The 17500-nt window shown below is 46.6% G+C and overlaps 1 protein-coding gene across 1 annotated transcript in view; it reads right to left on the bottom strand.

Annotated features, from left to right (window-relative positions):
* Positions 1-3354: 3354 nt before the first annotated feature.
* rhpn1 (rhophilin, Rho GTPase binding protein 1) overlaps positions 3355-17500 on the bottom strand; it is a 20370-nt gene continuing 6224 nt past the window's right edge. Inside the window, exons 4-16 of the mRNA XM_056604466.1 lie at positions 16273-16401; positions 14195-14270; positions 13904-13981; positions 13332-13456; positions 11714-11880; positions 10285-10472; positions 9830-9986; positions 8554-8694; positions 7924-8118; positions 7174-7250; positions 6715-6861; positions 6079-6234; positions 3355-5474 (exon numbers count right to left, since the gene is read on the bottom strand). Coding sequence (XP_056460441.1) covers positions 5265-5474; positions 6079-6234; positions 6715-6861; positions 7174-7250; positions 7924-8118; positions 8554-8694; positions 9830-9986; positions 10285-10472; positions 11714-11880; positions 13332-13456; positions 13904-13981; positions 14195-14270; positions 16273-16401 — 1846 coding nt within the window. The 3' untranslated portion in view covers positions 3355-5264. The remainder of the gene's footprint in view (positions 5475-6078; positions 6235-6714; positions 6862-7173; positions 7251-7923; positions 8119-8553; positions 8695-9829; positions 9987-10284; positions 10473-11713; positions 11881-13331; positions 13457-13903; positions 13982-14194; positions 14271-16272; positions 16402-17500) is intronic.

A 17500-nucleotide genomic window follows, 5' to 3' on the forward strand; every position in this document is an offset into this window, starting at 1 on the left:
ATTACAATCATAATAATAACAGTGTTGTTATTATTATTGTTAATAATTATATAATAATAATAATAATAATGATAATAATGATCAACTTGAACAATACATATTTAACTGCATGCATTTACAGATTAGGTCCCAGTTATTTGATCATTTCCTATATTTTGTCATATTAATAAACTTGAAATGGATGCTGATTTTCAGATGAAAATGTGCAGTGCTTATCCTTAATATTCTTTCTTTATTACTTAGTTCCTCAATGTGTTTGTTTGGGGGGAGGCATGATGGGTGTGTGTGTGTTTGTGTGACATATACATGTACTGAAATCAGTGTGTCCCTCTCGTAACTTTCACCACAGGCGGTCCCGACAACATGAGCAATGAATAAGTAACACACACACAGACACACACACGCACACACACACACAGACACACACACACACACACACACACACACACACACACACACACACACACACACACACACACACACACACACACACACACACACACACACACACACAGTGCAGCGCTATCAGCATTGGCTGCAGGGCGATGTGGTGATTCCCAGACAGACACACTCATGCACTATTCATAACCTCACTAAAACCATGACATTCCTGTGTGTGTGTGTGTGTGTGTGTGTGTGTGTGTGTGTGTGTGTGTGTGTGTGTGTGTGTGTGTGTGTGTGTGTGTGTGTGTGTGTGTGTGTGTGTGTGTCTGTGTGTGTGTATGTGTCTGCATCTGTTTCTGCATGCGTATGTGCATGTGTAAAAGCATGTGTGCACGTGCACACGTTTATGTGTGTGTGTGTGTGTGTGTGTGTGTGTTGGTGTGTGGGTGTGTCCGCATGTGTGTATGTGTGTATGTGTGTGTGTGTGTGTGTGTGTGTGTGTGTGTGTGTGTGTGTGTGTGTGTGTGTGTGTGTGTGTGTGTGTGTGTGTGTGTGTACGTGTGTGTGTACGTGTGAACAAGCATGTGTGTGTGTGTGTGTGTGTGTGTGTGTGTGTGTGTGTGTGTGTGTGTGTGTGTGTGTGTGTGTGTGTCCAGGCCCTGGGGTGTGTTTTTGTCCTACCAGGGGGACGGTCAGTGAGTGGTCCCAGGACCACAGACCCCCGGGCCTGAAATCAAGAAGTGAACCCACTTTACACCCACTAGTCTCAACGCAGTGTACCATACAGGGAAGTCTACCATTCCCCAAACACATCAATATATATATGCTTACCACTGTATCTGCGTCTCTGTCTCTAATGCTATCACTCTTATTCTCCCTCTCCTGCATTCAATTGTCCCACTCTTGCTGTCCCTCTTTCTCTTTCTATTTGCGTTTTCTTATAATCAGAAATTATGTTATTATTTCATTATCTGACTCTAAAGAACTGTTAACAGTTCTTTCTTTGAATTGTTCAAATTGGACACATTTGTATTTTAACGCATTTTTGTGTGTGTATATTTACCATTTTAATAATGCATTATTATGCTTTTCTTATTTCCTATTTTGTTGTACATTTATTAATTCATAAATACATAAAGCCGGGCTTCCGAATCATCCAGTGCGTGACGTGGTGAACAGATTCCCGTGTTTCTCTTTGTCCTCACTTTCTGAGACATTTTCATGATATATTAAAAGGCTCAACGGAAGAAAAACAGGAAAAAAATCAAAAAAATCGAATAGAGTAGTACTAGCTGTTCCATATTTATTGCGTTGAAAGCATTCAAAGTGGACTCAGTGTGTGCGTTTGTTTGTGTGTGTGTGGGTGCGTGCATGGGTGCGTCCGTGTGTGTGTAGCCATGTGTATACATCTCTGCATGTGTATGAATGTTTATGTTTTTTTTCTCCTTCTCGTCTTCTTCTGTTTCTTTGTTTTGCTTATTTATTCATTTCAGTGACCTCTGAATTATACAACAGTCCCCTCTCTCTCCCTCCTTAAGTAAAGAATAACTTCTGTCCACCAAATAGCGAGCTTAGTCTTGCTCTATAATTAATAGTAAAAGCCCTCAGAGCCTGGCATGAAATATACATCCATACAGCCATGACGGAGAGAGAGAAAGACAGACAGAGAGACAGACAGAGAGACAGAGATATGTCGGACATTGTAATGTTATGGGAGTAGGTCAGTGTGAGAAGAGAGAATGCACTGTCAAACAGAAAAGGATCGAAAGACGAGAGCGTTTAAAGGTGTTCACCTTCTGGTTTACGAAAGAAGAGATAGAGACACACACACACCCTCTCACTCTTCCAGACCGTCCTCCCGACTTGACTATGAGGAAAGCTCTGTTGATGCATTTGGTCAGGTTTTTGGCCTCCCTGGGTTACCTTGGTGATGAGAGAGAGAGAGAAAGTGAGAGAGAGACAGACACCCCCCCCCCACACACACACACACACACAGACTCATGAAAAAGGAGTGAGATATAAAGGCCAAATAATGTATGTTTGCATGAAATACATCTAGCAGTAAGGAATGGCCTCTTACAGCAGCAGAGCAGATAAACACATCTCCCTCAGTGCTGCATGTTGGCTTTTATTTTGAAATCTGACAATGGTAAGTATTCTGAAGGATACTGGTGCTTTCACATGTTGAATAGGTTATTTAAAGGCTTATAGCACAACTTAATATAATTTAATCTGATCTATTTAACATTGTTAGTAATATATTTTACAAATCTAACTTTAGGTGTGTAACAGATTGTACAAGTACAAGTTTGTGAAAGTGGAAAATTGTTATGTGTTTAACTATATATTTTTGCTGCCATTGTGCACATGCAGCTCGCTCTAACGCAACACATTTCTCTCTCTCTCTCTGACACACACACGCACACACGCTCACACAGTCTCTAGCTCCCAGCTGTGTTTTGTGTATTGATTAGTTATTGAAAAATGATTGGCTGTGGGAGGTAAACACCGGACACACGAGCACTCTTCAGACACGAGGGTCGCGAGGGAGCACACATCTCATTAAATGTAGGCTACCTACAGCCCACTCCGCGCTCTGCGTATGCGTTCATACGCACGCAAGGCTGTCAAGAGTGGACTAAACATCAGCGTGGATTTATGGTGAATGGAGGGAGGGGTGCACATTAGGGCTTTAAGTCACTCTGGAGACTTGCAGCAGGCAGCCCACTCATCTACCGCTTTATTTATATATCTCTTTTATCATGGTTTTTATGGGTTTGTGGCGGAAGATAAGACCCGTTGACCTACCGGTCCACGGATATTCACTTGAGGAATCTGGGACGGATCGATCCATATGGAGAGATTAACGTTTTCGCGCGGTTTTTTATTATGGAGTATAATGTTGACCCCTGGTGGCCACACCTCGACACAACACTACAAGGTGGCTACTGATGTTTAATATAAGGACTTTATTAACACGTGGAAAAACGTTTTGTGCAAACTCCCAACAAAGTACAATTAAGTTTAGTCAGAATATTTTTCAGACAAAAATATAAAAAGAATATAGACACGACTGACAATGACGTAAAAACACAATGCAGACACATTCATCAAAACAAACTACCGTGCAAACAAATTAACACACAGCAACGATGCAAACTCCCATAATAAAACAAACACAATTTATAAGATTGCATCAAAATGTGCTGAGAATATTTTTAAAAACTTTTCTAAAGTCTTAAGATTCCAAAACCCCCAATCAATTAGACTAATGATGTTAAACGTAACCATTAAAAAAAAATTCTTGTCAGAAGTGTGCTGATGGTGTAATACTCTGCGTCACAACTGACCCACAGGTCTAATAATGTAAAAAGATAAAAAATCAAACTGTCTCAAATTATCATTGTTATTAATGTTACCTTTGGAATTTCAAACAATTTTGTGATCCCAAAACTATTTTAGTTCGACCATTCTACATAAAACAAAAACATACAGTGACTAGACTTTTACATTCTCAGAAACATTCAAGAAAATAACAGAAAAGCAAAGTAAGAAGAATATTCTAGCATTCTACAATCACATTAATAGCACTTCCCAAAGGCTACATATTCTCGTAAGATCATAGTACCAAAAAAAGTATCACAAACAAAGTCTGTTTCATTATTTTTGTTCAATATTGTGGTAAGTAAACAAACGCAAATTATATTATTCAATAGAATGTACTTGTGCTTTTCTCTTTTTGTACACAGACTTACAGTGCATCTAAAAATACTGAACGACACATCCAGGGTAGGGCAGGAATGTAATTCTCATCATACTAACAAACTACTAACAAAGTGCCTTACACTCAACACATAACACAAATAATGAAACCTGGAAAGAAGGCCATTCCGATTCTGAATCCATTTCTCTCCATGTCTCCCCTCATTTCCAGCCAAGCCTAATGCACGCCGTGTTTGAATAGGCAAACAGCTTTCTGTGATTAGGTAGTTTCCAGGCAACACAGAGGTTTTAAGACATATTCACAAATTGGGAGTGTAAGAGAAGAGATGTGCATCGATTAATCATGATTTTATCTGGGCTAGTGGATTGAGGACCAGGTTAAGTTAATCAGGGATATTATAAGGTACAGGACAGCATAGTAGCTAAGACGTTTGACTCCAAGCCCAAAGGGGCCGTTCACCAATGTCCCCAGTCTACCTGTGGACATCCTTGACCCCTACCTGCTCATCAATGATATGTATCTCAATTCACTGCAGTCAGACCCGATGCCTTGATCTAACTAGTCTAGCTCCCTTACTTCCGTTTGCCATCGGATTACTGTTTGCACACAGCCACAACATTGGTCCGTCAAGCTTTCCGTTCCGCCCTTCAAACCAATTCACCCCAATCGCAGCCCAATCTGCAGAATTGTCAGGGTCTACCTCGAGGTTCTCTTGTACAATGTAAGTGGCGGAAGAGAGACAGGGGATCGAAGCTACACCGCCAGTCACTTTGGATTGAAGCATCTGCTGAGTGACGAAACAGCAGGAATATCTATGCGTTGGAATGTAATGGATCACATGCAGAAGCACAGGCAGAGGACGGACAGAAACAGGGTCCTCGGCTGGTCAGGACTCAGAGGCTGGGCTGACGGTAGCCCTTCAAGCCGCCCAGCCGTACCCAGCACACTCAAGGAACACGGGCCTATATTCTTTGCGCGTCATTTCCCTTTTCTGTTGGTAGTTACAAACCGAAATGCGTCTCTGTGTGAAAGTCTCATGCTTTGTGTAAGACCACGCAAACGCTATCAATGCGCTGTCACAAAAAGGAGCTTTGATATGGAGTGTTTTTTTGTCATATGGGTTAATGGCAGGACTACGAATTTGCCTTAAAACACGTCAGTACATCGACTCTGTGTCCCGGATGCTCCCCAGTGATAGGCTGAAAGTGCTTCCTAGTCTCCTGCTGGCTCCGCCCCCTTCCCTCTTCTTCTTCCTGTTCCAGTTGAGCAGCGACGCCGAACTCTGACCCTTGTTTCCACCAATCAGCAGCCGCTGGCGAGTGTTCTCTTTATCACCCTGGCTGAGCGCCATGCTTCTCCTCTCCTCCTGCTCACAATCACACACACACACACACACACACACACACACACACACACACACACACACACACACACACACACACACACACACACACACACACACACACACACACACACACACACGCACACACACACACGCACACATGCACACACACAGATTCACATGCACACTCACACACACACACACACACACACACACACACACACACACACACACACACACACACACACACACACACACACACACACACACACACACACACACACACACACACACACACACACAGATTCACATTCACACACACACACACACACACACACACACAGATTCACAATCACATACACACACACACACACACACACACACACACACACACACACACACACACACACACACACACACACACACACACACACACACACACACACACACACACACACAGACCATTGAAGATATTAGGAAACATACAAACTCACACAAACATCGATCATCAATGTCTATGAATATCGCAGATGGTGAGACACATTTGTCTGTAAAAACACAAAGACACACACACACATAGACACAAAATCCCACACACGAACACACACACGTATACTGTCTCCCAGACCTGTGTGTGTTGGGCCGGGTGCATGGTGACCACGCTGATGCAGACCGCTCGGTGGCCGCAGGCCTTCAGCAGCTGGACCACGTCGGCGTGTTTAGACCACTTACAGTCCTGCCCCTCCACCCCCACCAGGTAGTCCCCCTCTCGCAGACCTGCCTCCTACACACACATCCATGAAGACACACACACATTATAGATACACAAACACACACATTTAAAAGAGCTACACACACATTGTAGCACATTAAAAAGAAAAATATATAGACACATGTTCATAGAAAGATGAGCATATACACAGATACATGCATCGATGGATACACACGTGCATGCTATACACGGCATATGTGTGTTTCGGTCTTGGGTAAAGGCAGTGTGTGCGTGGGTCAGTTTGTGTACCTGGTTGTGTATACTGTCTGTTAGTGTGCTAAGTAGTGTAATTGTGTGTGTGTGTGTGTGTGTGTGTGTGTGTGTGTGTGTGTGTGTGCGTGTGTGTATGTGTGTGTGTTAGGAAATGTCAGTTTGTGTGTGTTTGTGCGTCTGCATGTGTATTCTGTGTGTTGGTGTATTAGGTAAGGTAAGAGTACATGTGTGTTTGTTATGGTTAGAGTGTGTCTGTGTGTGTGTCTGTGTGTGTCTCACCGCTGCACAGCCCCCAGGCAGGACCCCGGCCACCAGGACGGGGGAGTCCCCTCTGAGAGTGAGGCCGAGCCCCCCGTCTCCTCTCTGGAGACAGACCTGGCGCACGGGGCTCCAGCGGGCCCTCGCACTGAACACCGACAGAGGGCCCTAAGCCACGGGGGAGAGCCCGCACATTAGAACTGCAAGCATTATCTTTAATCAAAGGGCAATTATTGATTTATACGGTTATAAGTCATAATTGTCATTTCGCGGTTTTGATAATAAAAAGTTGGGATCAAGACAATTTTCGTAGTTTTTAGGTCTCGATGACAGCTGAGATCGGATCTTATCGATGGGGTATAACTACGCCAGGTGAAACCGTATTGAATACGTAATTCTCCTTTGTTGACTTGTTTAAAGTTTGTTCCGCTTCATGGGAGATCGAGGTCGGTTCTGAGTGGCCAGTGAACTCTCTCTCACCAGCCGCTGGAAGAGGTCCTTGACGTGGACGGCCGTGAAGTCGGGCGGGGTGATGTCAGGCTTCTGCTGGGTTTGAGCTGCCAATCAGATCCCCAATAATGAATTAACAACAAAGCCTAACAAATCTGGCCTATAAATCATGACACATTAAAAAATCCCTTTATTTAAAGGGCTTCCTTATCCTAGCTAACACTCCCTTATCCTCGCTTGCATTCGTTTATCCTAGCTAACACTTTCTTATTTCACCTAGCACTTTTATCCTAGCTCAAACTTCCTTATCCTAGCTAACACATCCTGGCGACTAACTATCTAACACACCCTTACCTAAGCTGGCCCTATTTTCATAGCTACCACTCCCTATCATAGCTTATATCTGGTTTCTATCTCACACTGCTTTTTCCTTCCTTGTTAAAAGCACAATCATTCCTTTTCTACAGCTTTCACTTCCCTGGATTCCAGCTCATTCTTCCAGGTTACTTGCTAAAGGCTTAGTGATGGTTCCACGTCGATGCAACGCAAGGGGGTTTAATTCCATCATTGTGGACCCTCCTTTCGTCCACTGCAAAGGGCCTGACGTGCGCCTCCCAAAAATGTTAACCTTGCTTCGAGGCGATGCAGCAGCAAGGGACGCAATTGGTCTGCTAACCCGACGAATACCCGACGCCGAACCAAAACAGGTTCACGACTGCATCAGAGCGTCTCCGTGGTGATGGCGTTGAACCATAACCATAACTGAGCCTTAACACTCACGCTGTATCTCCGGGGCCTCGGAGGTCTCATCGAAGTCGTCCTCGCAGTCGAGCTCAGAGTACTTGTCCAGGGCGCGGCGGTGTGTGAGCGACAGCACGTCCTGCAGGATGTCCATCTTCCTCAGGATCCGACACAGGCCGTGCACGCGCATCGCCTCCTCGTGCCGCATCACGGCCCGCCGCAGGTGGGCCTTACCTGGCACAACCAGACACACGTAGATATATGTAGACATATGAACGGACGGCTACACATGCACAGAGACACACACGCGCATACACGCACGTGCACACACACAAACACACACTCTCATACAAAAACAGAGTGACACATTGACACCTATACACACTCACTCATTCACAAACACATACACAGAAAGAGTGGTAAGACAGCCAGAAGGATAAACAGAAAGAATGATAGACAGAGACAGAAAGACAGACAGACAGATAGATAGATAGAGAGGGTGAGACAGACAGACAGACAGACAGATAGAGAAAGAGAGAGACAGACTGACAGATAGATAGAGAGAGAGAGATACACAGACAGACAGATAGAGAAAGAGAGATAGACAGATTGACAGACAGATAGAGAGTGAGACACACAGATGGAGAAATAGACAGACGGAGTCATCACCTAGCTTGCGTCTCTGCTCGGGGTCTCGCAGCACCGTGCTGAGCAGAGGACCTGAGGGAGGACACACGTAGAACCCCTGGAAGACCCTCTCTGACTCTTGATCTCGCCCCTCCTCCTCCTCCTCCTCCTCCTCACATGACGCTACACACACACACACACACACACACACACACACACACACACACACACACACACACACACACACACACACACACACACACACACACACACACACACACACACACACACACACACACACAAAGGAGCAGCATTAAATGAGCCCAATACGACCTCGACACTAGCGGCGCTTAAATATTTGTAAAGAGCTTAATGCATTCTTAATGGAGAAATTATGTTTTACTTCAAAACCCAAGAAGTCACTTTAATTTCAGCCAAAAGATTCTGTCAAGACTTGTGAGTAGATCACAAGGGGAGCAAAGAGTTAGACAAGGGCTCCCTCTAGTGGCTGCTTTTCACCAAGCACCACACACGTTGGACACAAACACGTTCACCAAAAATAAACGAAAACGCAACAAAACGAAGGCACAGAAAACTAAGTCAGTCAAGTGTGGGCTAGTTTTAGTGGGGAAAAACTGTGTAGATTGTTCGATCGATTGCCTGGTAGTTGCTGGCGTTTCTCATTGCGTAAACCATTTGTATTTGTCATGTCTTTGTAACGTGTCGATTCATGTTAGTTGTTTTGGCCGTTGGTGATTGCTTGTGTGTTTGTCACAGCCTATGGCATCGTGACTCCTGGTTTGTTGTTGCTGTTCATGGCTAAGGTCTTGGGGACTGACTCACTAACCCTGTCGAGCATTTATCTAGAGAATGATTTCACATGTTTCTGTCACTTGTTTTTGTAATGCATGCTAAATATTTTTTTAAGAAATAAATTAATCAATAGAAATCCTAATAAATGTTTAATTGGTATTCTTTATTTTACCAATCTGTCATATGCATTAGCATATCATTTCAAAGAAAAAATAAAGAATAAATAAATAGTATAAGAAATATGTATTTTAGATTAATTAGTTACATGAATTTATTAATAGGATGGTCAGATTCATGTGTTTCACATGTTGTTAAATTAACCAGAGGAATTACTTCCATCGCTTTATTCTTAATTATCTGTTTCATAAAAATATAATGTACTGTAATTATAATGTCATTTGATTTATGATCAACTCCTGCGAGTGACTTCACCTCAGGGCGGAGCACAACTCTCTCCTACATCGTGACATTGGGGTTGGAGGGCGAACAGGGGGCGGGGACTCACGTGAGTGGTCGCAGAGCGCGGCGGCGGCGTAGTAGTGGGACAGCGCGCTGAAGTGCTCCGCCTTCACCTGCACGGTGGAGAGCCAGGAGAAGGGGACGTAGTCCTTCACCAGCGGCTGGGACATGGTCTGCAGCGCCAGGGAGTACACCTCCGACACCTGCAGCACACACGGGGAGCTGAGTTTGGATACACCTTAGATTAGCATTTAACCTAGCTTAGCATTGAGCCTAGCTTAGCATAGCATTAAGCTTAGAGTCGTCTAGCCTTTAGCCTACTTGCTCGGCAGGCTCGCCGCGCATCAGATGGTCCTTTTTCAACTAATCTTAACTTCGGAGTACCCTTAACTACTCAGGTGGTTTCCCAAGTACCCTTTAACGTTTAGTACTTCTAAGTACCCCAAGTGCTGGCTACACTAACTTCAAGTACCCTGACGTTATAAAGCAGGCGGTTCTGACCTGAGACGCCTCCTGGGCGAGGCGGAGCAGCGAGGTGAAGGTGGCGTCCCACGTGGCGAGCGTGACGCGCTCAAACACACACTCCTGGCCCTGCGCCACCATCAGCCGGACCAGCATGCTCAGCGACGGGCCGCTCATGTCCAGGCTGGGAGCGTTGGAGAAGTTGTCCTTCAGGTAATTAAACGCACCTGAAGAAGGATGAAACGCAGCACCAGACGCACCAGATCCTCCTGTAAGTTCAACTTTGGATGGGAGTGTCTCGGGAAGGACTTAAAGGTTCATATGTACGGTGAAGGAAACCAACCAGGTCTCATCTGTATGCATGTGTGTGTGCGTGTGCGTGCGTGAGCATGTGAGCGTACCTAAGTGTACCTCTGTGTACCTCTGTGTACCTAAATCACATACAGTAATTTAGCAGACGCTTTTAAACTAGGGATGTGAATAACTAAACATTTTCATGGTTGAATAATCAGTGGGTGGTATGAACGAATAATCGATTAATGATGTGTGCCGACATTCACAAAGGCAGCCATGGATCATCGGCAAGAAATCACTTAATATACTAAGTGACTACCTGCTAAGTAGTTCCAGTCAAATTGTCTGTTGTGAAAAATGCATTAAACTGTAATCAGAAAAGGCGGTTATATGTATAGACCCTATAGTATCTGTGGTATAAAGGCTGGGACGAATTTCAAATTATAAATATGTACACTTTATGTTGGAAGTAGACCGTCGCGAATCCCATTGAAACGAATGGCGCGGTGATTCGGTCTTCAAAACGAGAGCTGGTAAATTGTGAAAAATGTATTAAACTGTAATCAGACAACGCGGTTATATGTTATATACCCTAGAGTATCTGTGGTATAAAGGCTGGGATGAATTTTGAATAATAAATATGTACAATGCATAACGTTAGCTCTCTGGCTCATAGCTGAGTGGACTAGAATACCTCCTGTTGCAAAGCCGTAGCTAAGGTCCGTCCTATTTACTGGAAGAGTGAACAACGATCCGTTGCATAAGAACCTTACGGGAAGGTAATGATTGTTCTAGGTATTAGTCTAACCCTCAGGCCTTACCTGGGAAACAAAGTTATGACTTATGAAAAACTTTTTATTTGAATGGGAAAAAAATTGTGCTGTCAGCTTAACGCGTTATTAACGGCGTTAACGCAAACCATGTGCGTGCGTGCGCGCGCGCGTGCGTGCGTGCGTGTGCGTGTGTAGGCGTTATTCGATAGCCTGGTAATGTGTATAGGCTTACGTACTGTAATATTCATACTGGTTTAAATAATAAATGTTGTAGTATTTCCCATCTTTGCTGAGCAAGAGTTTTGTTTCGAAAGTTCAGTGATTGAAACAAATAAAAGCCTGGGCTATTGAAGTTTTGCTTTTGCATCCATCTGTGCATCGGTGTGTGTCGTCATGGTTACCTGCGGCCCTCTGGAAGGCGTCGATGGCGCGGTCGACGCCGGCGGCGCAGGAGCGGTCCTGCCGCGCCCCCATCTGCGTGTGCAGGGAGCCCAGGTTGAAGAGCACACTGCCCTTCTCAAAGGCCAGCGCGCGCTGACACGACGGCACGCCCGTCAGGGAGTCGTACCTGTGGGGGGGGGGGGGGGGAGGTGAGTGGGTGTGTGTGTGTGTGAGTAATGAGAATGCGTGTGTAATGCAAATGTGTGTGTGTGTGTATGTGTGCGTGTGAGTAATGACAATGTGTACGTGTGTGTGTGCTTGTGTGTGTGTGTGTTAGCAATGAGAATGTGAGAACATATTACAGTTCCTGCCCTTTCCCCTCGGTTTTTTGGGGGACTTTCTCCTTGTTGAAGATGTTTCTCCGTGTTTTCATTGTTTGGACACCGGTAATCCCCCTTGAGACGGTATTCATGAGTCAGTATTAGGCCAAGACCAATACCCTTGTTGGTTTATGTGTGTTTGCACGCACGTGCGTGCGTGCGTGCGTGCGTGCGTGCGTGCGTGCGTGCGTGCGTGCGTGCGTGCGTGCGTGCGTGCGTGCGTGCGTGCGTGCGTGCGTGCGTGCGTGCGTGCGTGCGTGCGTGCGTGCGTGCGTGCGTGCGTGCGTGCGTGCGTGCGTGCGTGCGTGCGTGCGTGCGTGCGTGCGTGCGTGCGTGCGTGCGTGCGTGCGTGCGTGCGTGCGTGCGTGCGTGCGTGCGTGCGTGCGTGCGTGCGTGCGTGCGTGCGTGCGTGCGTGCGTGCGTGCGTGCGTGCGTGCGTGCGTGCGTGCGTGCGTGCGTGCGTGCGTGCGTGCGTGCGTGCGTGCGTGCGTGCGTGCGTGCGTGCGTGCGTGCGTGCGTGCGTGCGTGCGTGCGTGCGTGCGTGCGTGCGTGCGTGCGTGCGTGCGTGCGTGCGTGCGTGCGTGCGTGCGTGCGTGCGTGCGTGCGTGCGTGCGTGCGTGCGTGCGTGCGTGCGTGCGTGCGTGCGTGCGTGCGTGCGTGCGTGCGTGCGTGCGTGCGTGCGTGCGTGCGTGCGTGCGTGCGTGCGTGCGTGCGTGCGTGCGTGCGTGCGTGCGTGCGTGCGTGCGTGCGTGCGTGCGTGCGTGCGTGCGTGCGTGCGTGCGTGCGTGCGTGCGTGCGTGCGTGCGTGCGTGCGTGCGTGCGTGCGTGCGTGCGTGCGTGCGTGCGTGCGTGCGTGCGTGCGTGCGTGCGTGCGTGCGTGCGTGCGTGCGTGCGTGCGTGCGTGCGTGCGTGCGTGCGTGCGTGCGTGCGTGCGTGCGTGCGTGCGTGCGTGCGTGCGTGCGTGCGTGCGTGTGTGTCTGTGTTCCCTCTGGGTTTGGTGAGTAATATCCATATCCTGTTCAGAGGGTTTGGGGGTGTGATCTGATGTGGCCTTGGTCTGGTGAAGCCCTTTGAGACCTGAGTGTAATAAGTGTGTTGTGGGCTGCTGCATATACACTTTGCATCCCCATATATGTTATTTTATTGAAACTAATAAGAGTCTAAGTCTGAACTGTTCTCTCCGCATATTTTTGTGTTTGTCTGCATGTGTGTGGCTATGTCTGAGTATACATGTGTTTGTTGGTATGAATGGCTGTACCAGTGGAAGTGGACCCCCAGGTTCCGGTTAGGGGGGAAGAAGCGCTGGTCCAGGTAGAACAGCTGGTTGTAGTACTCCATCAGCAGCTCCAGACCCTCCTGGGTCCGGCTGGGGGTCCGCATAGCCTGGGCACCGACATCATCGTCAACATCACCACTACCATCATCATCACCATCATCACCATCATCATCATCGCCATCACCATCATCATCACCATCATCACCATCATCATCACTACCATGATGATCATCAGCACCATCATCATCACTACCATAACAGCTGAGAGATGGAACTAGCCACCTGTCCAGTTACCAGAAGATCTGCCCAAACTCCTAAGCCTCCCCACTAGCTATCTGGTTTAGAAGGCTCTTCAATAGAGAGTTTAAGTACAGTGCTAGGCGGAGGAGGAAAAAGGGAGGGAAGGAGATAAAGTTGACACTGTTAACAGAGGGAGAGAGTGTGTACAGACAGAGAATAGAGGGAAGGAGAGAGAGAGAGAGAGAGAGAGAGAGAGAGAGAGAGAGAGAGAGAGAGAGAGAGAGAGAGAGAGTTTACCCCAGATGTATGCTCACCTGTCGAAGCTCTGTTAGCTCCTTGATCTCCCCATCGTAGAGAGAGGCCTCTTCCCCATAGTGCTCCAGGATGAAGTCCTGGAGACAGAGAGACATATACATAAAGAATCAATGAGAGAGAGAGAGAGAGAGAGAGAGAGAGAGAGAGAGAGAGAGAGAGAGAGAGAGAGAGAGAGACGTGAAAATTGAGAGAGAGACCCCTCAACCAGATGTCTCTCTCTCCCCTAAACAGGTGTTTGAACAATAAGTCGAGGAGCCCCTAAACCCTCCTGCACATCATGGGGTCCTCACCTGTATGGGGAGGGTGAAGTCCACGTCCTTGGTCTCCTTCAAGCCCAGTGGAATCATGGGAACATTCACCGCCTCGCTGAAAGAGCGAGATACACAATGCACACCCCCTGGTTAATATATTAACGTCACACACCATTTATCACACGTAGTGATGTACATTTGCACAGTCAAATAACAACCCATTACTGAAAAAAAATGTCAAAGCTTATTTACATTGGTAACCGTCTTTCTATTGTCCTGTATTTTCTGCTGAACACCCACATTTCCTGTGTATTAATAGAGTACTATATTATGTTATGTTATTAACCACTATGAATACATTCCATTATGTGTATTACTTCATATTAGGGTTCGACCGATATGGATTTTTTAGGGCCGAAACCGATTTTTCGTACCGATACGCTAATGCCGATTTTCTAGAGCCAATATTTGGAGCAGATACTGCACTGAAGAAGAGCACTCTGACGAATCTGCTCAGTGAGTCACTCTGGGAACGAGTAATATGCTTACTCCCTGATTCCCCTGGCCCAGAACATGAACCAATCAAATCGATGTATCAGTTATAGGCGGGCCAAAAGCGTTTCTGTTTAACCGACCGGATACGGCAAGAGTCTTATCTATTGGTTAGCTCCACTGGTCTGGATACGTCACCCCTTGTACTCTTCTGATTGGTCGTAGTGTTATCCAATGCATGTTATCCAGTGATATTTTCAAATGCATTCTTGGTGCCGCCCTTCGAGTTTGGCCATTTTCATTACTCGTTGCCAGACCCTACAGATTTCTAGATGTGGTTCTGGATTTCCAGGCTTATCCTCCCTCAATTTACATCATAAAAATGACACAATGATGCTAAAGGTTTTGGTTTATAGGGAGAGAACAGGGTCGAGTCCCAGCTAAAGGTTCTGGTTTATCGGGGAAGGATAGGGTCCAGTCCCTGCTAAAGGTTCTGGTTCATAGGGACAGGATAGGGTCGTGTCCAGGGTGGTCAGTCCCCGCTAAAGTTCTGGTTCACAGGAGAGGACAGGGCTGGGTCCACGGTGGTCCAGGCCTAGCTTAAGGTTCTGGATCTAATGGGTCATGTTTGATTGCTGAAAGCACTGGGTCCCAGTATATTTGAAGACTGTTTAGCTTTTAAGTGTAGTATTAGTTTAGTATTGACAATTACAGTGAAAGACCATCTGTCTCCTACCAACAGCCGTACAACCCGGTCTCTCACTCCACTAATAAGCCCAGGCCAAAGATTATCCCCTGCACATAGCCTGCCCCTTATAAGCCCCGTCCTGGCCAGCCCCATGCTAGCTCCGCCTCTGACAGCCCTCCCCCCATAATACCAGGCCTCCTGTACTCCATAACCCACCCAGCTCTGTAGGGTCATTAATTAGACGCTAATCAGAGGATTCCGCACTCCTCTGACACCCGAGAGAAAAGCTTCACACACATAAAGTATAAAACACATGTTAACACACATACATAAACACAGACACACTAACAAATGTATAATTTGAATCTGAATCTGAATCTTAGTGGGTGAGTGAGTGAGTAAGTGTGTGTGTGTGTGTGTGTGTGTGTGTGTGTGTGTGTGTGTGTGTGTGTGTGTGTGTGTGTGTGTGTGTGTGTGTGTGTGTGTGTGTGCATGCAGGTGTAGCTCCATCATTGGGTGTATGTATGTGTGTTTACCTGTCCATCAGGCAGACCACCGTGTGTGTGTGTATGTATGTATGTATGTATGTATGTATGTATGTATGTATGTATGTATGTATGTATGTATGTATGTATGTATGTGTGTGTGTGTGTGTGTGTGTGTGTGTGTGTGTGTGTGTGTGTGTGTGTGTGTGTGTGTGTGTGTGCGTGCGTGCGTGCGTGCGTGCGTGCGTGCGTGCGTGCGTGCGTGCGTGCGTGCGTGCGTGCGTGCGTGCGTGCGTGCGTGCGTGCGTGCGTGCGTGCGTGCGTGCGTGCGTGCGTGCGTGCGTGCGTGCGTGCGTGCGTGCGTGCGTGCGTGCGTGCGTGCGTGCGTGCGTGTATTTGTGTGTGTGTATTTGTGTGTGTGTGTATTTGTGTGTGTTTATGTGTATGCGCACCTGTCTGTCTGGTAAACCTCCATGTTACTGTTCAGCTCTTCCAGCTCCTCCTTCAGAAGCTGCAGGTTGGAGTTGACGAAGCTCAGCTCCAGTGCAACCGTCTCCCGCACCTTGTTGTTACTTGTCGCCCTGGCAACAATACAACAGGCAGCACATTAAGTCATTACACGATACAACGAAACACAACACAAAATAAGACAGTTACAGTGATATAACACAGTGACACAACACTATAATACAACGCCACAGCGTTGAGGGTCAGAGACTAGCATGTAGTTTCTCTAACGGCCTTCAGGTGGTTCACGGTAGAGACTAGCATGTAGCTCCTCTAACGGCCTATATGTGGTTCACGGTAGAGACTAGCATGTAGTTCCTCTAACGGCCTTCAGGTGGTTCACGGTAGAGGCTAGCATGTAGCTCCTCTAACGGCCTATATGTGGTTCATGGTAGAGACTAGCATGTAGCTCCTCTAATGGCCTTCAGGTGCTTTACGGTAGAGCCTAGCATGTAGTTCCTCTAACGGCCTTCAGGTGGTTCACGGTAGAGACTAGCATGTAGCTCCTCTAACGGCCCATATGTGGTTCACGGTAGAGACTAGCATGTAGCTCCTCTAATGGCCTTCAGGTGGTTTACGGTAGAGACTAGCATGTAGCTCCTCTAATGGCCTTCCGGTGGTTTATGGTAGAGACTAGCATGTAGCTCCTCTAATGGCCTTCAGGTGGTTTACGGTAGAGACTAGAATCCAGTTCCTCTAACGCCCTAAGATGGTTCATGGTAGAGACTAGCATGTAGTCCCTCCGATGGCCTTAGGGTGAAGCACGCTAGGGACTAGCATGCAGTTCCTCTAATGGACTTTGGATGGTTTACGCAAGAGATAAGCCTTGACATTGAGTGTTTAGTATGGATACTGCAGTCCAAATTTACTATATTGGAGAGTTAAGACTAGAAGCTCATGCGGGTTGCCATGTTGAGAACACTGAACAATCATGCACGCAAGACGAGTCAAGCGCAACATTATATTTTAAGATGAGCAGATCATTCGATTCTGACAAAGACAACCATTTAAGTTCATCAGATAATGTATACGTTTGCTTACTAACTATTTCCCGACAAGGAACGGAAAGGTCAAAGGAGAACACCCTGGCCATTGCATTGTTGTTGGAGAAGCCAGTATTTCTAGTAAGCATTTTTCTTAATTACTGATGAGGTTGAATTAATGGATCTCATG

Source organism: Gadus chalcogrammus, chromosome 12, assembly GCF_026213295.1.
Source record: "Gadus chalcogrammus isolate NIFS_2021 chromosome 12, NIFS_Gcha_1.0, whole genome shotgun sequence".
NCBI classification, from domain to species: Eukaryota; Metazoa; Chordata; class Actinopteri; order Gadiformes; family Gadidae; genus Gadus; species Gadus chalcogrammus.